The sequence below is a fragment of the Symphalangus syndactylus genome, chromosome 12 (genome assembly GCF_028878055.3).
Source record: "Symphalangus syndactylus isolate Jambi chromosome 12, NHGRI_mSymSyn1-v2.1_pri, whole genome shotgun sequence".
Classification (NCBI taxonomy): Eukaryota; Metazoa; Chordata; class Mammalia; order Primates; family Hylobatidae; genus Symphalangus; species Symphalangus syndactylus.
Genome location: NC_072441.2, coordinates 144,329,683 through 144,356,885, shown reverse-complemented (window position 1 = coordinate 144,356,885; position 27,203 = coordinate 144,329,683). Strand labels below are relative to the sequence as shown.

At 45.1% G+C, this 27,203-nt stretch overlaps 2 protein-coding genes across 2 annotated transcripts in view; one reads left to right on the top strand and one right to left on the bottom strand.

The window, feature by feature from the left end:
• The window catches only part of TRIM62 (tripartite motif containing 62), a 36,556-nt gene extending 29,505 nt beyond the window's left edge, over positions 1-7,051 (bottom strand). The window contains exon 1 of the mRNA XM_055254915.2: positions 5,916-7,051. Within this exon, the coding sequence (XP_055110890.1) occupies positions 5,916-6,323 (408 nt within the window). The 5' untranslated portion in view covers positions 6,324-7,051. The remainder of the gene's footprint in view (positions 1-5,915) is intronic.
• Positions 1-27,203, top strand: part of ZNF362 (zinc finger protein 362) — a 175,750-nt gene that overhangs the window by 49,532 nt on the left and 99,015 nt on the right. The window lies entirely within an intron of this gene.

Here is a 27,203-nt window from a genome sequence, read left to right as displayed (position 1 = left end):
CACTGCAACCTCTGCCTCCCGGGTTCAAGCGATTCTCATGCCTCAGCCTCCCGAGTAGCTGGGATTACAGGCGCGTGCCACGAATGGCCAGCTAATTTTTTTTTTGTATTTTTAGTAGAGACGGGGGTTTCATCATGTTGGCCAGGCTGATCTCAAACTCAGGTGATCCGCCTGCCTTGGCCTCCTGAAGTGCTGGGATTACAGGCGTGGGCCACTGTGCCCAGCCCAGAAATTATTAAATGAATCCCTGAATCCAAGACAGCACTCACCTCCAAATCCTTGTCATCCACTCTGAGTGTTCAAGCAGAGATGGGGGTCAGGAAGGTAAATGGTACTGGGAAAACAACACTGGACTGAGAGTCGGGAGAACTGAGCTCTGATCTCACCCTGGGCAAGGAGGTCTCCCCATCTGCGAAGTGGGGAGCCTGTCAACTAGATGGTTTCTCAGGTTCCTCCCCATCTGGGTGCTCCCTGGAACAGTTGGCGTGTTGGGAAGGAGGGTGAATTCTGAGTCAGAAAGACCAGTTTGAATCTCAGCTCTTCCTCCTACTTGAAGTGCGATCTTGGGAAGGTTACTGAGTCCCTCAGCCTCATTTTCTTCATCTGTGACATGGTACTGATCTCAGTCCCACTCAGGGAGTAGGGAACGAAAAAATCCTAGTGAGGATCAAATGCCCATAACACAGCACCTGGCACACAGTAAGTACCCCATAACTTAGTGTCCCCAAAACTTGGGCTATAACTTTTTAGAGTCGTTGTTTCATCATTGTTAGTCCCTACCAGGTCTCTTTTCTTTCTATAAAATAAACATCTTGGGGTCCCCAATGTCGGCCTTAAGTTTCTACACTGTGGCCCGTGCTCAGCCAGGGTATCCTGGCTGCCCAGACACCTGTGCAGAGGGATGTGGAGATGCCAGCGGCCAGCTCTGAGTTTGACCCACAGCCAGCTTTGCCCTCACAGAGGCTGCTGTTGGCATAGAAATCCTGCCCTCTCCTTGGAAAAGTAACAGCAGAGCCACTTCCCCACAACACAGACAACCCAGCTGCGTTCCTGTCTATGCTACAAAATAAAGTGCCTCTGAATCTCTCATTTCTTTGGATATTTAGCAACTCATTCTCTCTCTTTATACATAAAGCAGGAGGGCTAGTTTTTACTTCCATTTCTCAGATTGGGTAAGAGGGTGTCACCCCCTCTCCTGGAAGAAACCAGAGCTGGGATTTGAACCTAGCCCCCAGCCCCGCTCCCTCCTTGGGTGGCTGCCTTGGTGTCACTGGATCACCATACCCCGGCTGCCAGGGCTTGTGTCCGAGGCCGATCCACTGCTGTCTTCTCTGGCATGAAGGAAGCCTTGGGAAGGGCTCCAATGGTCACATGAGGCCTGGAGGGGGCGGCTGAGACTGAATCGGATCCCTTCTCTGGGGGTTAGGAACCTGAGATGGCCAGAGAGCCGGATGCCACGCCTGCTCTGACCAAGATGACGTCCCAACCACCTGCCCTCGGGGCGTCAGCTGGCACAGATGGCCTAGCCCTGTCAATACAGGACAGGCAGGGTGGCTGGGAGACAATTACCCAGCCCTCAGAGGTAGCTCAGGGACGATATGTGGCCTAGTCAGACTGGCTTCAAATGCTAGGCCTGCCATTTACCAGCTGGGTGACCAAAGGAGTCACTTAATTCCTCTGAGTCTGTTTCTTCATCAGTAAAAGAAATAGATAACAGTATCATCCCACAGGGTGCTATGAAGATTAAATGAGGTAATGCAAGAAAAGCTCTCAGTGCAGTCCCAGGCATTCAGACTGGGCTCAGTGAGTATTGGCTGAGAAGCCCTGAACTCTGGGAATGGGCTCCGTCCCTCCACTTTGCTCAGTGGTCCAGGTGCTCAGCAGTGGAGGTGGGGAGGAAGACACCAACACACATACACATGCACACACACACACACGCACACACATGCACACACACATGCACACACACATGTACGCGCACACACACACACGCACACACATGCACACACACGTACGCACACACACACATGCACATGCACATCCACAGTTACATAAAAATCCTTAGAACTATATAGTAGCTTCTGCCATGTTTCATGGGGTATGATTATGGGGGGGACTTTAACTTTTACATTATACAGCTCTGCTTCTTATGTTAATTTTATAATCAGAATAAAGATATTTAAAAAGAGTTTTGGGTGCCCACTGTGCCAGGCACAGTACTAGGCACTTCTGATAAAGGATCCCTAACCCTCACAACATCCTTCCCTGGAATGTCATATCCTCATGTTATAGATGAACCTTAGAGAAGGAGCCTTAGAGAAGCAAAGTGATGTGACCAAGGACACACAGCATGTCAGGATCTGACCCCTGTGATGGAATCTGGAGTACAAAGCAATTGTGCTTAATAGGTCAGGGAAGGCTTCACAGAGGAGGTGATATTTGACCTGAAGTTTTAAAGTTGAGTAGGACTTCTCTAGGTCAGGTTTCTCAACTAGAGGTGATTTTGACTCTAGGAGACATGTGTTAATGCTTGGAGATGGTTTTGATTGTCACAACTTGGGGGGTGGGTGGAGTTTGCTACTGGCATCTAGTGGGTAGAGGCCAGGGATGCTGCCAGACTTCCTGTAACACACAAGATGGCCCAGCACAACAGTTATCTAGCCCCAAATGTCAATAGTGCTGAGCAGGATGTAACCTACTATAGCTGTCATTCATTGAGTGCAGTTAGGTGCCGAGTGCAGTACTAAGTTTTTATAAACATCATCTTGTTTAATCCTAATATAATTACTTCCATGCTGTCCATGAAGGACCCGAGGCTCAGAGATGGTAACTAATCTTCCCGAAGTCACACAGTAAATGGTAGAGCCAGGATTGAGATTACCTGAGTACAAAGCAGGGCTCTTAATTTCTCTGCTCTGATGCCTCAAGGATTTATAATAAATGTAAAAGCTCCAGGCCAACTGCTAGGTAGGGTGTTGGGAGACTCCAGGTGAGTATAGGCCCAGCGTCCTCTGGCTTTGAGGCCTTGGGCACATCCCCTTCCTCCTTCTCCCTCTCCTGTTTCCCTATCTGTCAAGTGGATGTGGCACCAGATGATCTGCATGGCTCTGAGTCTGTAATTCTGCAGGAGAAGGGCCCCAGCTCCATCAGCTGCTGGGAGAGAAGGGGATATGAGGGTGGGTTCAGCCTTATTTCTGCTGCATAAATAGCCAATAAGCCTTGCCTTCCCCATGTGGAGGGAGAGGCAGGTGGGGTGAAGGGTGCCTTGAATCTCGCCCAGCAGCGCATCCTCTCTGGATGGGAGGCAGATTTCTCTGCCACCAAATTGCCAGGCCCAGAGGACATACTATAAAGCAAGGCCTCCTTCTCGGGCCAGAGAGGAGAGTCTGGGCATTCACTCAGCTGGGCACATGAGCTCTCACAGGCAGAAACAGAAAAGGTGGGCTGTATGTTATTCCAGCCCGTACTGTGTGCCTTCGAACCTCAAATAGCAGGTTAATCCCAGGTCAGTCTCACAAAAGTCCTGGTAGGAAGGAAGCATCCCGACCCCATTGTACAGACAGGGCATCAACGTTTACATGAAGTGACTCACCAAGGTGCACACAGTGCCCACAGCAGGTTGAGAACCCAAGTGTGTCCAACCCCAGGACAGTGCACTAGAGGGTAAGCAAGTGGCAATCCTGTTTTACTTTTCACCCAATAATGAAGCATTTCAATAATATTTGTAGGTAATACATGTTCAATTTCTCCTGCGTCCCCCAGGTCGTGGGATAAAGTACAGAAGCCCAACATACAGTAATTTGGATTTCCTGGTTTGCAGACAGGAGAACCAAGGCTCTGACGCAGAGGCTAGAAGGTCAGACAAGGAGGGGAGAGATCAGAGAAGAGGGATCTGGGTCAGGCTGTGCCCTATAGCCCTGGCTCTCTCACTGTCTGGAAGTGTGGCCTTGGGCAAGTCACATCACTTCTCCAGGCCTCACTTTCCACCCCTACATGATGAAGAGGTTGGACAGATGGTTTCAGACAGAGTCCCTTCAAACCCTTCCTGCTTATGTGACTCCATAGACGGGGAGATGGACAGCAGCATCACCTAGCACGACGGCTCTGGGGGTGGAGGGCCAAGCCTTGTGCAGGCTCCCAGAGGCCCAGGCCCTTGCTCACCCTCTGATGGGGTCTTCATCCTCAGACAGCTAGACTGGAAGGGAATCAGTTGTAGTTTCGAGATAAAAGGGACAGGGAAGGGGCGATGGTGAACAGGGGCCATTTCTCCTGAGGCCCATGGGCATCTGCTGGGTGCAGGCCTACTCAAAGACTAGTGTGTGGAGGGGTTGGGAGCCCCTACAATACAGGGGAAAGTAGTTATTTAGTTTCTGTTTGAGTATCTCGAGGCCAGAGAGCTCATTACCTCCCAAGTTAGCCCACTCCATTTTCATAAAATGTTTGAGGCAAAGACCTTCTGCTTCCAAACACTCCACAGTCTGGTCCAGCTTAGGCCAGGGTTGGTCATTCATTCATTCATTCAGCCTTATACTGGTGTGTACTGTGGGCCAGGCCTTGCACCAGGCCTTGGGGCCATAGATAGGAGAAATAAGATTCTGTCTCTGGCCTTAGAGAACTACGTGCTTGACTAGTATCCCAAAGCCAGGAACATGGGACTGCTGGATTTAAGTGACTTAGCTTGAAAAAAGGATTCCAGGCCCAAATAAGCTTGGGAACCATTTTATTAAACACAGTAAAATAGATTTATTTGCAACAAGATTTCTCTAAGCTTTTAATATGCAAATGCACACTGAAAATTCTCCAAGGGGGTGGGTATAAAAAATATATTACATGTCCCATACTTATTAATAGACAGCATTTGGGGAAATGCAGTTCTAGTGCTTTTTTTTTTTTTTTTTTTTTTTTGACCAGTGGAGCTTGGAGAAGGCTTCATAGAGAGGACATTTGAGCAAGGCCTTAAAAGTTGAGTAGGAGTTTGTCAGTGAAGACAGGAAGTCTTAAGGGAGACCGATTAGAGTTCTGTGCCAACTATACTCAGGTCACTCTGCATGTACCGTTTCACTTAGTCTTCAAAAGTCCTGATGTGGGGGACAGAGCCGAAGAAGTCATCAAAAACCCCTAGAGACTCCTAGAGGTCTAGCCCCTCCCTTCTTGAATCACCTTACATCTGGGCCTTATTCTCCAAATCTTTACCTTTAAGTCCTGGCCCCACTCAACCTGGCCTCTACTCTGGCTTAAACCTAAACTTGTTGTAGAATATCTGGACCTGATCTCAGTCTTAACCCCTCATACACCTTGGCCTAACCCTCGGCACTCAAACCTGCCCTCTCAGCAGTTTGGCACCCTAACTTATACCCCTCTATTAGGTTTCACCCTTACCTGTCCAGCACATTCGGCCCCCGTACTCCCCTTAGTCCTGATGCACATCTGATCCAGTCTCCGCCCCCACAGAACCCACAGCCTGCCAGAGCTCAGCTACCCGGTTTAATACAGACCCATCCTGGCGGCCTCGCCCTCAGTCTGACAGTGGCCCTGCCTTTGCCCAACTCTGATTCCGCTTCGTCCACAACCCTGCCCCAGCCCAGTATCTGGTCCAGTTCTGATCTCACTTGTTTCCGCCGTCCCAACCGCATCCCCGACTTCTCCCTAACCGCGGACCAGCCCGTACTCCAGGTCTGTCTGAGATCCCTCCGGGTCCGGACTGCCCAAGGTCCCGCCCCCAAGGCCCCGCCCCGCGGCGGCCCCGCCCTTCCCTGCCCCGCGTTACTCCTGATAGGGCCCTGACCCTGCCGGCGGCCCCGCCCCGGGACCATTCTGACTGGGTCCGGCCCGCGGTCCAGCCCTGACCCCACCCCCGGCCCGGCCCCACCTCCAGCCCGGCCCCGCCCCTGCCCCAGGCCGGCCCGGCAGCGCACCTGCAGCTCCTCGAAGGCGTCGTCGATGCCAGTGACCTGATGCTGCTCGTGCAGCGCAGGCTCGTCGCAGAAGAAGCAGAGCAGCGCGCGGTCCGTGAGGCAGAAGAGCTTGACCTTGTCGTGCGCCTGGCAGGGTCGCGCGGCGCGGCGCGCGTTGAGGATGGCGTCCAGCGGGAAGGCGCTGTAGCGCTCCACGATGTTGGCCAGCTTGAGGCTGGGCGCCAGCGCGGGCTCGGCGAACGTGCGCCGGCACTCCGGGCAGTCGCGGGCGCCCTGCGCCTCCTGCCGCACCCAGTGCTCGGTGATGCAGCGGCGGCAGAAGTAGTGCTCGCAACCCAGGCTCACCGGGTCCTGGTAGATGCTCAGGCAGATGGAGCACAGCAGCTCGTCCTTGAGGCTGCACGCCATGGCGCCGGGGGCAGCAGAGAGGGGGGCCCGAGGGGCAGGGGGGCGGCTGAGAGAGCGCGGCGCTGTCGGAGGCAGCACCGAGGGCTGGGCGCGGGGACGAGGCCCGCACAGGCAGGGGTAGGAGCTACCGGAGAAGGGAGGGGGTGGTGTCCGGAAGGAGGGTAACGCGAGGAAGGGGTGCGCGGCTGAGACTCCCTGGGACGCCAGCCCGGGAGGGCGGTCTAGAGGTAGTGGGAAGCTCAAGGCGATGGGCGCTGGGAGGAGGCTGTGAGCGGCTGAGGGACCGAGATCCTGGCGGGGAGGTTCTAGGGGGCGGGGCAGTCCTAAGGGATAGGAGCTGGGAGAAGGGGATCCCGGAGCGGGGTGGAGCCCTTGAGGGGGTCGAAATCCCGGAGTGGGGGCGGTGCGGGGAGGGCGAGAAGCTGGGGATGGGGAATCCTGAGGGAGGGGGCAGCCAGGCCGAGCCGTACATTGGCTGTGACCGGCACAGAAGAGGAGGGGTGCCGGCCCGCTCAGCTGCCGGATCCTGGCCCCAAACCCTGGCCCAGCGCGACCCCTTACCCCTGCGGGCTTATCAGCCACCGCTTCGGTCCAGCGCAGCCTCTCAACCCGGAACCAGCCGAATCGGAGCTGCCGGTGGCCGCGGCTGCCTCCCCGCCCCCGTGGGCGGGACCCAAGCAACTCCGCCCCCGCAGCGGGCGGGGGAGGGGCGGGGCCACCAGCCGGTTGACCCCCCCCCGCCCCGCCCCGCCCCCACCATCCTCCAGCTCCCGGGGAAGCGAAGCCCAGCTGTTCCTTCGGGGTGTGTACTTGGAACTGCATCCAGGTCTCGCTTAGGGTCCCCGCGGCGAGGCGGAGCTGCTAATTTGAGAGCACAACAGAGAAGCAAGGAGCATCCTTCTGGATCATCGATTTGAAGATGTAGAAAAAATCATATTTTGTATTAAAACGAACAAGAGTATGTTTGGAATACAACTTCTGCATAAAATATAAAGATAAAACTCTTGAAATGCCCTGCTTGCTTAGAGCAAGTTCAAGGCCCTCACACTCCTAAGCCCTGGGGTCCCATTTCCTCTTCACTTTCTTAAGGAGTGCTTGGGGAGAAGTTTGGAAAGCCCTGGCTAACATCTGGCCCGGGAGGCTGCCTCCATTGGCAAACAGTTCTGGAGTGTTGTATTTGTGTGTGTGTGTGTGTGTGTGTGTGTGTGTGTGTTTAAGGGGGTGAGGGGTGGAGCAGGAGAGAGGGAGAAAAAGTAATGGGAGAACTTGTCTTGTGTGCCAGATGGAGAGGGGATAAGGGATTTCTAGGCAGAGGAGACAGCCTGTCCAAAAGCACAGAGGCGTGAAAGGGGAGGGCGCAGTGAAGGAAGTGCTAGTAATTCTGTACTGTTGGGGGTGGGGTGGAGAAGGAGCCTGGGTGGGCTGGAGGGCATTGTGGGTCATGGTAAAGAATTTCTTGAAGGCATGGGGCTTTCAGGCAAGGGAATGACCTGGTCCGATTGGGTTTCAGGAAGTCTCGGAGATAATCATTTTATCATCTGCAAGGTGAAGAAGACAGGGAACTTTTCCAATGTGTCTGCGCATGCAGAGCACTCAGCACACAGTAAAGGTGTGTAGCTGAATAACCGCATCAACGCCATGGGTTGCAGGAGGAAGGAAAGACTGGGCACCTCTAAGGTGCTCTTGTCATAGTGCCTGCAGGAGGCGAGACCCAAACTGGGGCCCCAGCAGTGGGTAAGGAGAGAAGACTAGGGTATTGCAAGTACAGACACGGTGACATTTGGTGATGGTTGGATACGGGGGTGTGGGAAATGAGCCATAGAGGGTGGCTACCAGTTTCTGCCTCCTCCAGAAATATATTCATTGGTGTTAAACTTCATTGAGGTACAGTTTATGAAAAAGCTCTCAGTTTAGTTCTCTATTGTTAACACTTTCTCTATCACACCCTCATCTGGCCCAGAATCTCCATCATTGCCAGAAAAATAGTTCGTTGCTCATGCAACAGCAATTTCTTGACTTTTTCTTATGGGCAGAGCCCTGATTTTGTTCAGGTGGCCCCCTTCCCCAAGTGACCCAAGGAAGGCTGACCCCAGCCCATTTCCAGGAGTGAGTCTTGTTTGGTCCAAGTCCGTTATGGTGGTCTCATTCCTCTTGCCCGTGATGGTTTGGGCAGGTCCAGCCTGAAAAACTAAAGGGGAAGCCTATGGCAGACAGGCGAATTCAGGAAATGGTCTCTTTACTTTTCAAAACAGTCTGCCCCCTTTGCTGGGATATGTTTGGTGGCAATGCTTGGAATTGCAGCAGCCATCTTGCTCCCAGTCTGAGGATGCAGCAAATACAGAAGGGAGGGCAAGGCCAAGAGAGTGCTAGGGAAGAGAAGCTTTTATTCTGATGCAGAGTCTGGACTTCAGGATATGTGAGATGGTCCATCTTATTGCATAAGCCAGTTTAATAGTAGTGCATTGTCACTTTGCAACCCAGAGAATCCCAACTGATAATACTGACGTGCACCACTAATGAGGGGGTGGGGAAGGTGAACAGGGCAGAGTCTAAATTATTGAAGCATTTGAAATGAAATGAAAAAAAAAAAGGCTTGATGATGGATGAAACAGTGACTTCATTATTCGACATGTATTTACTGATGCTGACTCCAAGCAGGTCTTTGTGAGGAGGTGGAATAAACTATGCTCCTTGCTCCCAAGGAGCTGGCAGTCTAGAGGGCAAAATCAATGAGAAATTCTTATCAGGCACAGTAGGGCTTGCTAAGCGTTCTCACATATATTATTGGATTTGAGTCCCAAAGCAGCCTTAACTAGTTTATATTATTATCCCCGTTTTATAGAGGAAGATACCAAGGCTCAAATAAAGGAGATGTGATGGAAATTGCTAGCTGTCCACTATACTTCATCCTCCTGTTCTTCTATGTAATAGGGTAGCAGTCAAAGGAATGGCTGGTCCACTAGAGATCATACATCCCAGCTGTTCTTGCAGCCGAGTGAGACTTGGTGACTAAGATCTCTCTAATAGAACATTACTAGAAATAGACCTTAAGGCATGAGGCTTTTGCCCTTCCATGCTCCATTTTCTCTTCTCTTGAGTGGGGACACAGATGTGCCGGGGACACAGATGTGCCAGGGACACAGCTTCAATAATGCTTCAAAAGGGGGCTGATGGAGCAAAGATATGGGAGGATCCTGGGTTCCTGAATGACTGCTTGAAGTACAGCCACCCTGACATGGACTAGAGAGTGAGAAGTAAACTTGTTTTCTAAGAGCCGTTGTATTTTGGGTCTTTTGTTGCAGCAGCCCAGCTTTCTCCATACTATTTTGTAGCTGTTTTTATTATTTATTTATTTGAGATAGAGTCTCACTCTGTCACCCTGGCTGGAGCACAGTGGCGTGATCTTGGCTCACTGCAACCTCTGCCTCCCAGGTCCAAGTGATTCTCCTGTCTCAGCCTCCCTAGTAGCTGGGACTACAGGCACACACCACCATGCCTGGCTAATTTCTGTATTTTTAGTAGAGACAGGGTTTCACCATATTGGTCAGGCTGGTCTCAAACTCCTGACCTCAGGTCATCCAACTGCCTCTGCCTCCCAAAGTGCTGAGATTACAGGCATGAGCCACTGCGCCCAGCCAATTTTGCAGCTGTTTTTAGAAGAGACTCTGGTACTATTTTACTCTATTGTCTAAATCCTTTCAGCAGATAGTCTTAATATGTAGGTCTAATCTCCTCCAAAGGACACAGAATGTGGTTTTCTCTGGCTGAAAGTCACAGTCTCTTTTTTTTTTTTTTTTTTTTTTTTTACTTTTTAGATGGAGTCTTGCTCTGTTGCCCAGGCTGGAGTGAAGTGGTACAATCTTGGCTCACTGCAACCTCCACCTCCCAGCCTCAAGCAATTCTCGTGCTTCAGCCTCCCAAGTAGCTGAGATTACAGGTGCCTGCCACCACGCCCAGCTAATTTTTGTATTTTTAGTAGAGAGGGGGTTTCACTGTGTTGGCCAGGCTGGTCTCAAACTCCTGACCTCAAGTGATCTGCCCACCTTGGCCTCCCAGAGTGCTGGGATTATAGGTGTGAGCCACTGCGCCCGACCCAGTCTCTTATCTTTCACTTTACTTTCCAGTGTTCAGTACTTTTATCCTCTGAGCAGTTCTTCTCTTGACCTTTTTCCATCTCCATTAAGATGCAGAACACTAAAACTGTTGATTATCTTTACATCTGGCAAGTCATTGCTCTCTCCACATCTGATGTGGTTGAGTGGTCTGAACTAAGACTTAGAGATCCCGACTGCAGTGTATGCCATCTGCTTCCATTCATACTCCAAAAATTAACATCAGGAATTTTTTTTTTCTGGAAAGCTATCCAAGAGTTATTGTTGAGTGAGAAAAAGAAAAGAAAGACCCAAATACACATAGACACATAGACACTCACAGACTTAGACAAAATCACAGGCATTATTTGCATAACAAAAATTCTATAGAACTACATTCTAATTGTGTTCATCTGTGGGCTGGGATTATGGGGGGACTTTAACTTTTACATTAGATAGCTCTGTTTATTTTACATATTTTTATAATCAGAAAAAATAAAGATAAAATTGATCCTCATTGTTTATGGATTCCACATTTGCAAAATCACCTACTTCTAAAATTTATTTGTAATCCTCAAATCAATACTTGAGGCACAATTGTTATTATTTGTGGACATACTTATGTGCAGAGGTGAAAATCTTGACTTACCCACACATATGTTCACAGCTGAAGTTGAACAAAGGGACACCCTGCCTTCTTGTCTCAGCTGTTGTAGTGTAAACAAATATTCTTTTTGTGACTTATTTGGTGTGAATTGTTCTCATTTTTCGTGCTTTTTGTTGGTGATTTTGCTATTTAAAATGGCCCCAAGCATTGTGCTGAAGTGCTCTCTGGTGTTCTCAAGCACAAGAAGGCTGTGATGTGCCTTAGGGGTAAAATACGTGTGCTTGATAAGCTTTGTTCAGACACGAGTTACAGTAGTGTTGGCTGTGAGTTCAATGCTAATGAATCAACAATTTATATATTATGTAAGGTGTCTTTAAGCAGAAACACACATAAAACAAAGTTGTGGCTGGGCCCGGTGGCTCACTCCTGTAATCCCAGCACTTTGGGAAGCTGAGGCAGGAGGATCACCTGAGGTCAGGAGTTTGAGACCAGCCTGGCCAACATGGTGAAACCCCATCTCTACTAAAAAACAAAAATTAGCTGGGCGTGGTGGCGGGTGCCTGTAATTCCAGCTACTTGGGAGGTTGAGGCATGAGAATCACCTGAACCCAGGAGGCGGAGGTTGCAGTGAGCTGAGATTGCACCACTGCACTGCAGCCTGGGTGATAGAGTAAAACTCTATCTCTAAATAAATAAATAAAACAAAGCTGTATATTGACGTGAAACTCTATCTCTAAATAAATAAATAAAACAAAGTTGTATATTGACTGGTTGCTGAAAATGTGGCCAGAGACTCACAGAAGCCTGATGCTGTAGCTCCTTTAAGGGCTACAGAGAGTAATGAGAGTCGGCTGTATTTAAAATTGTTGCATGTAACAGCATCCACCAATACAAGATACAACATCCACATCCCTTCCTATCCAGGTTACATTTGCTCAAGCCCACTTGAAGGCAGAGGAGCAAAAGAAGGAACATTGAACAACTTCCGAGTGCCAGGCACTGTGCTAGGTGCTTCATGTGTATTATTTGATTTGATCCTCGCAATAGGATCAAATCTCCAGATTTGACTTGTTTCTCCCCATTGGCAGATGAGGAAACTGTGGCTCGTAGTGGGGAAGCGACTTATCTAAAACCAGAACAAGTAATCGGCCTGGGCTCCTCCTGTGATTCTTGCCTGAGGCCCAAGCAGCTGGAGATGACTCTACATTGTGCAGCCTGGCTTTATAAATGGACAAGCTGGGCTCTGTTGCTCAGTGCCTCCTCCCTATTCCAAACCTTTGCCTGGCTCCTGTAACCCCACAGAGACACCCCTGCTTCCTCTCAGTGGGGGACCTTGCCTCCTGCTCCATGGAGGAAGTGGAGCCCCCTCCGTGGGGATGTCTCAACTTCCAGTCCCTCCACCCTATCAACTTATCTATAGAAACACCTCAAGTCCTCTGTGAAACGAAGGAGAGAGTTGAACAAAAAAGTGACTGAAATAAATGCATTTCTAATGTTATTCATCTTCACCCCCTTTCCCTGGTCCCAAAGGATGAAGCTCACCTTCTGTTGAGAACGGATTCCTCCCCTAAGGCCCCTCGAATCCCCTCAGGCCTCTTCTGGGACCTGACTCCTTCAATGAGTCCACTTTTGCCTCTGTATTTTTGTCTTCTTCCTTGTCATCGGCTGCTTTTCCTCAGCCTAGAAACAGGCTCAAGTTCCTCTTAAAATGATACTCTTTACAGTTGCCCCACCTTGAGCTACCACCTCATTTCTTGCCTGTCTCTAGCCCAGCACCTTGAGAGAATTGTCTGTACATCCTCCTGCACCACCATCAGCCCATTGCAGCCTGCACATCCTCCTGGGCCAGGACCAGCCCACTGCAGCCTGCACATCCTCCTGGGCCAGGACCAGCCCACTGCAGCCTGCACATCCTCCTGGGCCAGGACCAGCCCACTGCAGCCTGCACATCCTCCCAGACCAGCACCGGCCCACTGCAGCCTGCACATCCTCCTGGGCCAGGACCAGCCCACTGCAGCCTGCACATCCTCTTGTGCTAGCATCAGCCCCCTGTGGCCTGTGCATCCTCTTGGGCCAGCATCAGCCCACTGCAGCCTGGCTGTGCTCCTGACCACTCCACTCATCATCTCCTAATTGCCAATTAAAAATACTTTTGGAGACATAGTTGCTGCTGTAGGAAAACAAAAGAGAGGAAAACTAAGAAGCCACCATTCAGAAAGAACTATTGTTAATACTTGGATCATATCCTCAGATCTTTTTCACATATTCTATATATGTGTGCACATGTGTGCACACACACACTCGGGTGTAGGAGGAAGGAGAAGGGGAGTCAGGAGAGAGAGGGAGAAAGAGAGACATTTTAAAAAAATAGAAATGAGTTCACTCTCTAGATCAGTGCTTCTCAATGCATAGTCCTTGAGCCACATGTGTCTTAGCATGGGTTCTTCCAAGAACTGAGCTTAAGATAAGGACTAAAGTGAAAATAGTTTATTTGGGGAGCACAAGTAACACTAATAGGGAAGTGGGAAGGTGATACAGGGAAGGGAAGGCAGCCCCATAAGGGTGCACTATTATCACAAAGGGGAACTGAAGATTTATCCTGCAGGGAAACTCTGGGAAATGGTAGAAAACCTCAGAATGATCGATTCCTCAGAAGCATCCCACCCAAAGGGTGAGGGAGCTGGGGTATTTATACACCGTGTTTGAGTGTTGAGGCTGCTCCTTGGTGGTGTTTAATTCCTTGGCCCTTGTGAACTGTGATGCGTACAGTCAGCTCTCTGTAGTTCTGGGAAAATGATCCCTTAGCTACCATGCGGATGCTGGTGGTCGGAAGTCTTGTGAATACATTGGCAGGTTTGAGGGACAATGGCAGGGCATTGACAGTATGTGTCACAGTTCACCCTTGCACCTGCTCAGATAAACTTGCATTCACATTAAGTTTCACATTCTGTCACTGCTTCTTTGGGTGGTGGAAAGTCACGATTTGTTACAAGAAGAGAGGAGAAGAAGGAGGAGGAAGAGGTAGAAAGGATAACAGATAAGAGGAGGGACAAGCTCCAGACCCCACTGCTTAGTTGTGATAAAGTCTTGGCTAACACAAAGGGGGACTATAGAACAAATATTCTATATGTATATACTGTTGTCACCTCTGCACTGGGTGACCCTCACCAGTTTCTTTACAGATTAAGAAACTGATGTGAGGTTTCTACTGCCTGCTGAGTTTATTAATCCCAATTAAGTATTCAGGGATGGGGAAAATGGTCACAGGGGGGTGCGAAGACCCACTGGACTCACTGTAAAATGGGCTTTGGCAAAGACTCCATTTATCATCTTGCCTCCATATCTCCTTACTTCAACAGGAGGGCTATAGTGGCAATTTGGATCCCCTGGAATCAGTGTCAGTCCGGACCCTGAATTCCCCAACTATAGAAATATCTGGATATTTTTGTTCTCCTGTGTACAGTTACTGTGGTACTGCGTCTGAGGACTAGCTTAAGCATGAAAAATGGGCGAGGGATAGTGATTTTCCACTGTGATGGCTCACCTCAGTCTTCACATTACATGCTCTTGTTTTTATTATATTGGGCAGCAATACCCTTGTTAGTCACCCACTGATCTCGCCCTTAGGAACTTCAGGGTAGATTAGCAATTCCACAGATCTCTGTGGGTAAGGGCCCCTTGGTTGACTTTCTGACTTTGCTGCCCACTATGGTAATTCCATACACTATGTGTCTGATGGTTAAGTGCTGCTACCTGGCCTCTGCTGTTCTGGAATCCTATTGTCACCGTTAACAAACAGTAGGAACTCCAGTTCCCTAGTAGCTACAACATAACATAGAAGGGACAGCCAGTGCCCCTTCAGGAGCTCATTCTTTATTGCTCCAGTGAAGGTGTACTGGAAACATACTAAGCTACTAAGCTGGTGGTCTTTCGGTTTTAGGCAATACATTTCTCCTCTGAACTTTTGACTGATTTCTCCAGTTACGTCATTTCATGCATTTCTACCTTGTTTATTGTAACTCTTGTCAGTTGTTAAGCTGTCGCCTCTTAGCACCACAACTACCCTTCTGTATCAACTTGTGTAGTGCTGGGGCTGGGGTTCAGGAATTCACACTCCAGCATTGCCAGTTGCTGCCTGTTATGCCTGCCAGTGAGGAGGGCAGGACGGAATTGATGCCGCAGCTGCAGGAAGGAGGGACTTGCTTCTTCCTATTGACTTCCTGTCAGCTTCCTGTTCCTGTGAGCATCACCCTAGCAACGCTTCTTCACCCTGGCATCAGCAGCATCTTTCCTTAGCAGCAGCTGAATCCAGTTTGAGTTTCCCAACACTTCCTAGCACCAGTTTCCAACACTTTGGTGTTCCTCCTCAGAGATCCGCGTTTTGGTTTCTTGGAACTTCTCTTGTAAGCTTCTAAATTTTGATAATTCCACTTCTTATTTTGTTTCACCAGCCGTAGGCATGGTATCTGCTTTTGTCATTGCTACCTTTGTGACAGCTTAGCATTCTCTTTTTACCTTTGCAGTTACCTACTTAATAATTTTATACCTACTTAACAATACATTACATTAGATCTCTATTTAAAGTAGTGGTGTAGTTTCTATCTCCTGATTGGACGCTGATCCTCTTGTCCTCAGAACCATCCCAGCTCCAAGTGTTCTTGCCAGGGTGGTAAATGCAGAGGCTCAGGAGACTTCCTCCATATGAGCAACTCTTCTCTTCGCCATCCCTGTGTTCCATTCCCCTTCTTGACTCAGCAGCCTCAACATCCATTCCCAGGCACATCTTCCAGCTTTTTATTGGTACCTATTAGGCAGGTCCTGAAGTTCTTTTAGTAAAAATCCTGTTTTTTTTTTTTTTGAGACGGAGTCTCGCTCTGTCCCCCAGGCAGGCTGGAGTGCAATGGCACGATCTTGGTTCACTGCAAGCACTGCCTCCCAGCTTCAAGTGAGTCTCCTGTCTCAGCCTCCCAAGTAGCTGGGACTACAGGTGTGCACCACCACACCCGGCTAATTTTTGTATTTTTAGAAGAGATGAGGTTTCACCATATTGGCCAGGCTGGTCCTGAACTCCTGACCTCAGGTGATTCACCCGCCTCAACCTCCCAAAGTGCTGGGATTACAGGCATAAGCCATTGTGCCTGGCCCAAATCCTGTTTCTTTAAGCAGAGATAGTACTTCCTCAATGGTTGAGTGATGAGATTTAACCCTAGTGATTGACCTAGAAGATGCAAGAGAATGTAGAAGCAGATCTTGAAGAGGGCAAGTATCATCTTTGCAAGGCATCTGCCTTAGGGGAGGCTTCTGCACAGTTTCCAGGCTAGAGGAGGAAGCCTATTATCCTGTAGCAAATGGGAGTGGGACACTTCTACTACTTTCATCATTAGGTTCTGGACATGATTTTCAGACCTATCTGCCCTCCAGCTGTAGGAAATTAGGGGATTTTTAAAATGCTATTATAGTGGCTTTCTAGGTTTCATACCATCCCCTAGGCTGGTAATTGACCAATTTGACCCTGTCATTTTCCTCCTTTAGTACTTCAGTGGTACTTAACAACAACCAACAAACTCCACCAGTTCTTTAACTACCATTGCCTCCACATCTCTCAGATTCTAGAGAGACTTCATAAATGGTTGTATCCCCTTGTATCTGTATGTTGTCCCCCAATTCATCCTAGGCCTCTACAACATGTTAAAGACCATCAATAATGGGATCTTATTGCCATTGGCCAACAAATTTTACAATCCTAGATTCCATCCTTGGGATCTAAGACCACTTCTGGTCTCAGCTTAGAAGACCAGATACAGACTGCCACACAAAGATTGGAGTTAAATTCGCTTATTTGGAAAGTGACTATTTGGGTAGAGAATTGGGAAGTGATAAAGCAAAGGAAGGCAGACAGTAAGAGTGCTACCACAGTGGGTTACTACGGGTTAATTTAGCAAGGAGACTCTGGGAAATGGTGCAAAACATGCCTCAGAAATAACGCATATGAAGGGTAAGGGAACTAGGGTGTTTATATACCAATGCTGAGAGTCATTGGTTAAGAGTGGATGCTAACAGTTGGTAGGAAAGGTCCAAGGGATATGCATGGGGAACTGATAGCATCTCGACAACCTGCACCTACATCTGAGTCCTCTGATTACCTGCTAAATGCAGATTCCTGAGTACATTCCCTGAATGAAGGGAACCGAGTGAAGTGTACTCGGGAGTCTTCTGCAGCTTCCTACGAATGTATAATTATTTCAAAATAAAAGGTTAAAAAATAGATAGTATGACCAAGTGACCAAGAATATAAATTATATAGAAATATGTATGTATTATATAGAATACATATATGTATATATATGTCTCTCTCTCTCTCTTTCTCTCTCTCTCTCATATATATATATATACAGGTTCCAGGGTTTACTTTCATTGACTATGGGGTACTGTAGAAGGAAAAGAAGTTCCTTTTATCTCTTACGCTAAATAAATAGAAATGCTAGGTAAAATATAAAAAATACATTAAAAATATATAGCTGCACTCAAAAGCTCAGGTGGAGCTAGAAAAGGTAGAAAAGCTCTAGGAAAGAGTCAGCTGGAAGCAATTGTAATCACAATCTGCATTAGTATGGGTGTGAGAATTAAGTTCACAAGTTTGCATTAACTGTGTGATGGTGGCAGTGATGTTTGGGGGAACCCTAGCTAAGAAATTGACATGAAGTTTGTCTTGGAACTGGTTAAACTAATGGATCTTCCTGTGAAACTACCTGTGGTTCTCCTCCACAATGCAGAGCACACAGGACTTCTACAGGAAACAACTCCCACTGAAGATAATCTCACGGTAAAAAACATTACAAAGTATGAGAGGAAAAGGATTGCTAGGAAAGAAAGTCAGAAGATGAAATAACCTGGAAAATTCACATGCTGTTTTAGTTGGGTCCTCCAGAAAGTAAATGCAGAGACGGGATTAGGAGTGCAAGGGGTTTATTGAGGGGTAATGCCTGTAAAAGACAAAATGGGGTGAATCAAGATTGGGCAGAGAGAGCCTTAGATGGGACGCAAATGTGATAAAGTGTTGGCTAACACAAAGGGGGACTATAGAACAAATAACCCTGTTAGAGAAAGTCCCTTGTTGAGCAGAAATAGCGAGATTATAGTGCACCTGCCATGTTCATAAAGTTATTGCTTAGGGACTGCCGAAGAAGAGCATCGCCTTAACTAAAAAACGGAGGCAGATCTTGAAGGCACTAATGGTACTAACAGCTTGAGGTAGTCAGCCAACTGCACTCGTGTGGCTGAAGAGCAAGTTCTTTCTTGAAGGGAGATCTTCGTGGTGCATGTGCCAAAAATTAGGATTATAGAACAACCTGAGACACTTTAATGTAAGTATGTTTAAACGAGATAAAATTAGGAATCGAAGACATAAGGCAAGAAGAAGAGCTTATGAAAAAAGAAGCAAATAGAAACAGCAAAAATGAACTATTAAAAATGCAATAGATGTTTTGAAGAGTAGATTAGACACAGACGGAGAGAGAGAGTTAGTACACTCAAATTGATCTGAAGAAATTACCCAGAAGGCAGCACAGAAAGCAGCACAAAGAGATGAAATTATAATAGTGTAGAATATTAGTGCAGTGGGCTGGGCATGGTGGCTCACACCTGTAATCCCAGCAATTTGGGAGGCTGAGGCGGGTGGATTGCTTGAGCCCAGGAGTTGGAGACCAGCCTGGGCAAAATGGCAAAACCTCATCTCTACTAAAAATACAAAAAATTAGCCGGGCATAGTGGCACATACCTGTAGTTCCAGCTACTTGGGAGGCTGAGGTGGGAGGATCACCTGAGCTTGGGAAGTCGTGGCTGCAAAGAGATTGCATCACTGCACTCCAGCCTGGGTGATGAGTGTGTGAGCCTGTCTCAAAAAAAAAAAAAAAAAAAAAAAATACATGGGCTCTGAAGCCACACAACTGATATTAAATCTCTGATACTATTAATAGCAATAGAGATTCAGGTATGGTTTTAAACCTTTTTGTGTATCAATTTTCTCATCTATAAAATGGAGATATACTATCCTATAATGTTATACTACCTACCTCATGGTGTTGCTGTGAGGATTAAATGAGTTTATAGTTCTCGGCACATAGTGAGTGCTCAGTATTATAGAGTAATGGGAAATATGAAAGATAAAAATCATAGAGGAGAAAATGAGAAGTTCCAAAATTTAGATTAGATTAGTAGTTCTACAAGGAGAAAATAGGGGAGAAGAAGCACCATTTGAAGAAATAATGATGAAGGATTTTCAACAAGTGAAGAAAAATGAGCCTCTAGAATGAAAAGGCACAGTGAGTTCTGAGTAGAATAAAAAATTTCATTTCTAGATATATTGAAGAGACTGAAAAACAATAAAAATAAAGAAAAAAACCTGAAAAGCCAGCAGAAATGAAACATCCACAAATGAATGATGTTCTGCCTGAAGTCAATTTCTCATCAGCAACAATAGATGCCAGTGGACCAATACCTTCAAAGTGATCAGAAAAACAATTAAATTCTACATTCAATTAACCAGCATTTAAGGATGAATGCAAAATAAAGACATTTTCAGATGTATACAGACTGAGGTTTTACTAATCTCAGACTTTTGCTCAAAGAATTTATGAAGGGTGGACTTTAGCAAGAAAAAAATTAAGCTCAGAGGGAAAGAATCTTCCAATCAAAATGGAGAAGAAGAACCAGATTTACCCTTTCACCTGGAACAACAAATAAAACTGGACAAAACAGTTATTATTGATAATTATTTAATGATGAGGATGTATTCTGAGAAATGCACCTTTAGGTGTTTTTTGTCGTTACGGAAACATCATAGAGGATACTTACACCGACCTAGATGTCATAGCCTACTACACACCTGGGCTACATGGTACAACCTGTTGCTCCTAGGCTCCTGTACAGAATGTTACTGTATTGAATACTGTTGGCAATTGTAACACAATGGTAAGTATTTGTGTTTAAACATATCTGAACATAGAAAAGGCAGACTAAAAATATGGCATAAAAGATTAAAATATGTTCTACTTCTATAGGGCACATACCACGAGTGAAGCTTGCAGGACTGGAAGTTGCTCTGGGTGAGTCACTGAGTGGGTGGTGAGTGAATGTGAAGTTGTAGGACATTATGTATACTTCTGTAGACGTCATAAACACTGTACACTAAGGCAACACTAAATTTATAAAAAAAAGTTCTTTTTTCAATAATAAATTAACCTTAGCTTTCTGTAACTTTTTTACTTTATAAACTTTTAAACTTTTAAAAACTTTTGGGCTCTTCTGTAATAACACTTAGCTTAAAACACATATCCTTATTCTATAAGCCTTTTGGTATTTTTTAAATTATTATTCTTAGGTTTTACTTTTTAAACTTCTTTGTTAAAACCAAAGACACGGGCTGGGCGCAGTGGCTCACGCCTGTAATCCCAACACTTTGGGAGGCCGAGTCAGGTGGATTGCTTGAGGTCAGGAGTTTGAGAACAGCCTGGCCAACATGGTGAAACCCTGTCTCTACTAAAAATACAAAAATTAGCTGGGCATGGTGGCGGGCATCTGTAATCCCAGCTACTTGGGAGGCTGAGACAGGAGAATTGCTTGAACCCGGGAGACAGGTTGCAGTGAGCCAAGATCGCTCCATTGCACTCCAGCCTGGGTGACAGAGCAAGGCTCCATCTCAAAAACAAACAAATAAAAAAAAAGACACAAACATATACATTAGCCTAGGCCCACACAGGGTCACGATCATTGATATCACTGTCTTCCACCTCCACATGTCACCCCACTGGGAGGTTATCGGGGTAATAACATGCACGGAGCTGTCATGTCCTATGCTAACGATGTCTTCTTCTGGAATACCTCCTAAACGACCTGTCAGAGGTTGTTTTGCAGTTAACTTTTTTTTTTAATAAGTAGAAGGAGTACACTTTAAAATAATGATAAAAAGTATGGCATAGTAGACATAAACCAGTAACAGCTGTTTATTATAATTATCAAGTATTATGTACTGTACATAATTGTATGTGCTAGACTTTTATATGACTGGCAGTGCAGTAGGCTGTTTACACCAGCATCACTACAAACATGTGAGTAATTTATTGCACCATGACATTTTGATGGTTAATATTAGGTGTCAATTTGATTGGATTGAAGGATGCCTAGATGGCTGGCAAAGCGCTGTTTCTGGGTGTGCCTGTGAGGATGTTGCCAGAGATTTACATTTGAGTTGGTGGACTGGGAGAGGAAGACCCAGCCTCAATGTGGGTGGGCACCATCCAATGGGCTGCCAGCGCGGCTAGAACAAAGCAGGTGAAAGAACGTGGGATAACCTTGCTTGCTGAGTCTTCTGGCTTCCTTCTTTTTTCTGTGCTGGATGCTTTCTTCTGCTCCTCCTGCCATTGGACATCAGAGTCCAGGTTCTTTGGCCTTTGGACTCTGGGTCTTGCATCAGTGGCTTGCTGGGGGATCTTGGGCCTTCAGCCATTGAGTGAAGGTGGCACTGTTGGCTTCCTTGGTTTTGAGGCTGTCAGACTCAGGCTGAGCCACTACTGGCTTCTCACTTCCCCAGCTTGCAGACAGCCTGCTGTGGGACTTTGCCTTGTAATCGTGTGAGCCAATCCTCCCTAATAAACTCCCTTTCATATATACCTATATCCTGTTAGTTCTGTCTCTCTGGAGAACCCTGACTAATACAGATGGCTATGGCATCACTAGGGGATAGGAATTTTTCAGCTCCATTGTAATCTTTTGGGACCAGTGTCACATATGCGTCCATCATTGACCAAAAGTCGTTATGCAGTGCATAACTATATAAGAAATGATGGTTCTCAAGGCATTGGACATCAGGCAAAAAGGGAGCAATCTCTGGGAAACAAGCAAGGTGAGCTAAACAGTTTCCAGCCTTACTGCCTAGAGTTTCCAGGCCACAGAATGGGGGTGGTGGGGGAACCCAGGCTAACCCTGGAGGTCTTTCTGAGAGGAGGAGACAGAGCTGAGAGGCCAAGGAAGCCAAGGAAGCTAGAGTTTGCAGGGCAGAGTCCCAGAGAGCAGAGCACTTCATAGTACTGAGTCCTGATCATGTGCATGTGAGGAAATGACCCAAGCCTGGGGAAAGAACTTCACAAAAAGAGTAGAGAAAAACATTCTCAGAGTTCACATATAGTTAGGAATAGTGATCTCTCCACCAGCCACAGTAGAAAAATCTTGTAACTCTTGAGGCATTGGGTAGAGCACTCAGAAGGGTTTTGCCTCAGTAATAAGGGAATTTAACTCTTGACTAAATGCTACTGGAGTTCTGCCAAGAATGTTAAAAGTAAGAACTGAAAGGATCAAATTATGTCACAGTAACTTAACTACATTAAGAACAAAGCTAAAGAATATTTATAGGAATATAAAAATTATCCAGGGCCCCCCAAAAGGTAAAATTTACAATGTCTAGCATCCAATAAAAAATTACCAGGCAAGTGAAAGTGCAGAAAAATCCTATGTATAAAGAATAGAAAAGTCGGCCAAGTGTGGTGGCTCATGCCTATAAATCCTAGCACTTTGGGAGACCAAGGTGTTTGAGCCCAGTAGTTCAAGACCAACCTGGGCAACATAGCGAGATGCTATCTCTATTAAATTTAAAAAATAAAAATAAAAAAGAAGAGAAAAGTCAAGGCCGGGCATGGTGGCTCATGCCTGTAATCCCAGCACTTTGTAAGGCCAAGGTGGGCAGATTTTTTGAGCTCAGGAGTTTGAGACCAGCCTGGACAACATGGCAAAACCCCATCTCTGCAAAAAATACCAAAATTAGCTGGGTATGGTGGTGCACGCCTCTAGTTTCAGCTACTTCGGAGGCTGAGGTGGGAGGATCACTTGAGTCTGGGAGGTTGAGGCTGATGTGAACCATGATCATGCCACTATACTCCAGCCTGGGCAACAGAGCAAGATCCTGTATCAAAAATTTAAAAAGAGAAAAGTCAATCAGTCAATCAATCAAAACTGACCCAGAAGTGACACATGATAGAATTAGGAGGCAAAGACTTTAAAACACCAATTGTAACTGAATTCCATATGTTCAAAAAGCCAGAAGAAAGATTAAACATGTTAAACAGAATAATAGAAGATATTTAAAAAATACTCAAATCAAACATCCAAACATGAAAATCATAATGTTTGAAGTGAAAAATATACTGCATGAGATTAATGGCAGTTTCGACACTGCAGAAGAACAGATTTGTAAACTTGAAGATATAGCAATAGAAGCTATCCAAAATAAAACACAGAAAGAAAAAAGCCAGAAACAAATAAAAAGAGCATCAGTGAGTCATGGGATAATTTAAAGCAGCCTAACGTATGTATATTTGGAGTCCCTTAAGGAGAGAAGGGAAGAAAAGAAAAAAAATTGAAGAAACATCTGAAAAATTTCCAAATTTGACAAAAACTATGAACTCACATAACCATGAAACTCAACAAACCCAAACACAAGAAACATAAAGAAAAAATACACCAAGGCACATCACAATCAAATTGCTCAAAACAAGTGATAATGAGAAAATCTTAAAAACCGCTGAAGGAAGAGGAAACATTACACGGAGGAACAGAGAATGACAGTAGATTTTTTTTATTATAAACAATGTGAGCTAAGAGATTGTGGAACAACATCTTTAAAGTACTGAAAGAAAAAATCTGTCACGCTAGAATTCTACACCCATTGAAAACATATTTCAAAAATGAAGGTGAAATAAATACTTTCTTGGAAATACAAAAACTGAAAGAATTTATCACCAGCAGACCTGTACTTACAAGAAATATTAAAGGAAGTTATTCAAGCAGAAAGAAAATGTTACAAGATGGAAATCTGGATCTACGTAAAGAAATGAAAAGTACTGGAAATGGCAATTATGTGGGTGAAAAATAATGCCTTTTTAAAATTATTTAAATCCCTTTAAAGATAATCAACCATTTAGAGCAAAAGCAGTAACAATGCATTGTTACTGTGGGGTCATAAGTAAAAGTAAAATATCTAGGCCAGACATGATGGCTCACGCCTGTAATCCCAGCACTCTGGGAGGCTGAGGTGGGTGGATCATGTGAGGTTGGGAGTTTGAGACCATCCTGGCCAACATGGTGAAACCCTGTCTCTACTAAAAATACAAAAATTAGCCAGGTGTGATAGCAGGTGCCTGTAATTCCAACTACTCGGGAGGCTGAGGCAGGAGAATTGCTTGAACCCAGGAGGCAGACGTTGCGTTGAGATAAGATGGTGCCATTGCACTCCAGCCTGGGCAACAGAGCAAAACTCCGTCTCAAAAACAAACAAACAAACAAACAAACAAAAAACAGTAAAATATCCGAGAACAATAGCACAAAGTCCAGGAGGGGCTAAGTGGAAGTGTACTGTTTGTACTGTTATAAGGGTCATATTCTCTATGTGAGGTGGTGTACTATCACTTGAAGGTAGGCTGTTGTCTTAGTCTATTCCTGCTGCTGTGACAAAATACCTTAGACAAGAAGCTAAGGTGGAAGGATGCATTGTAATGTTACATTATAATGAGTTAGCAGTTACATTATAATGAGCTATGATTGTGCCACTGCACTCCAGCCCAGGTGACAGAGTGAAACCCTGTCTCTTAAAAAAGAGAAGAAAAGAAAATACTCAATCCAAAAAAGGCAGAAAAAGAGAAAAAAATGGAAGAAAAAAACCAAATGGGACAAGTAGAAATCAAATAGCCAGGATTCAGACTCAATCATATCAAGAATTACATTAATGTAAAAGATTTAAATACTCCAATTAAAAAGTATAGATTTTCAGACTGAATAAAAAAGCAGGGAACAGCTGTATGCTACTTATAAGAAATCCACTTTAAATATAAGATACAAACAGGTTAAAATGATGGAAAAATATATATCGCATCATAGCCAATCAAAATAAAGTAGATTTCAGAGTAAAGATTGTTATTAGAGATAAAGTGAGTTATTTCACAATGAAAAGGGGGTCAATTAATCGGGAGAACATAGAAATCCTAAACAACTAATAAGAGAGCTTTGAATTACATTGTTATGGGCTAAATTGTGTACCCTTTCCAAAATCATATTATAAAGTCCTAACCTCCAATGTGACTATATCTGGAGATAGGATATTTAAAGAGATAATTATGTTAAATTAGGGTGGGCCCTAATCTACTATGACTGGTGTTGTTGTAAGAAGAGAGAATTTGGACACAGACAAGGTACAGAGGGAATATCATGTGAAGACACAGGGAGAAGACAGCCATCTACAAGACAAGGAGAGAAGCCTCAGAAGGCATCAACCCTGCTGAAACCTTGATCTTGGATTTCTGGCCGCCATATCTGTGAGGAAATCATTTTTTTTTTGTTTAAGCCGCATTGTTTATAGTACTGTATTATGGCAGCCCTAGCAAACTAACACATGCATGAAGCAAAAACTGATAGAACGAACTGCAAGGAAAAAGAGACAAATCCACAATGATAGTAGGAGATCCCAATACCCTTCTATTAGAAGTTGATAGAAAGAGTAGGCATAAGTCAGTAAAGATCTAAGAGTTGAACAATACTATCAGCCAACTTGATCTAATAGACATTTGTAGAACACTCTATCCAACATCAGCGGAGTACACATTAATTTCAGCTAACACGGAATATTTACTAAGACAGACCATATTCTGGGGCATGAAACAAGGATTCATAAATTTAAATGGACTCGAGTCATATAAAGTATATTTCCTGACAACAATGAAATAAAATTAAAAGTCAATAATGGAAAGATCTCTGGAAAATCTGCAAATATTTAGAAACTAAATAACATACTTCTAAACAATCCTTGGGCTAAAGAAGAAATCAAAAGACAAATTAAAATACTTTGAATGGAATTAAAATGGTAATACACATATTAAAATTTGTAGGATGCTGCTACCTAGTATATAGAAGGAAAGTTGTAGCACTAAATGCTCTATATTAATCAAGGGCCTTAACTTTCACCTTAAGAAACAACAAAAAGAGAAAATTAAATGTAAAGTAAGCAGAAGAAATAAATAATAAAGATGAAAGCAAAATTAAATGAAACAGAAAACAAAAGTGATACAGAAAATCAATGACAACAAAAGCTGGTTCATAGAGCCGACCAATAAAATTGACGAATCTCTATCCGGACTGATTTGGGAAAAAAGAGAAAGAAAATATAAATTATTTCAATACCAAAAATGAAAGGGTGACATCACCACAGATTCTAAATATGTCAAAAGGATAATAAGGGAGTACTATGAGCACCTTTGTGCCAATAAGTTTGATAACTTAGATGAAATGGACAAATTCCTCAAAAGACAAAAACAACCAAAGTTCACTCAAGAAGAAATAAATAACCTGAATAGCCCTCAAATATTACATAAATTGAATTCGTATTTAAAAGCCTTTCCACAAATAAAACTCCAGGTCCAGACAGCTTCACTGAGGAATTCTTCCAAACATATAAGAAGGAAATAATACAAATTCTAAATAAAATCTTCCATAAAATTGAAGAGGAGGGAATATTTTCCAATTCATTCTATAAGACCAGCAGATTGAATTTAAAAATATATAAAGAAAACACTATATCAGGCCGGGCGTGGTGGCTCACACCTGTAATCCCAGCACCTTGGGAGGCTAGGGCGGGTGGATCACAAGGTCAGGAGATCGAGACCATCCTGGCTAACACGGTGAAACCCTGTCTCTACTAAAAATACAAAAAAAATTAGCCCGGCGTGGTAGTGGGCACCTGTAGTCCCAGCTACTCGGAAGGCTGAGGCAGGAGAATGGCATGAACCTGGGAGGCGGAGCTTGCAGTGAGCCGAGATTGCGCCACTGCACTCCAGCCTGGGTGACAGAGACAGACTCCATCTAAAAAAAAAAAAAAAAGACACTATAACATGACCAAAAGGATACTATGCCTCAGGAATATAAGATTGGTTTAAGCATCCCAAATTAATCACCATAATTTATCATGTTAACAGGCTGAGAAAGAAAAGCTTTATAATTATCTTAATTGATGCAGAAAAAAACATTTATAAAAGCCGACACTCAATCTTGATTAAAACACTCAATGTGCTGGGAACAATAGTGGAGTTCCTCAGCCCAATGAAGATCATTTTTTTATTTAAGATTTTTTATTGTATATATTGAAGG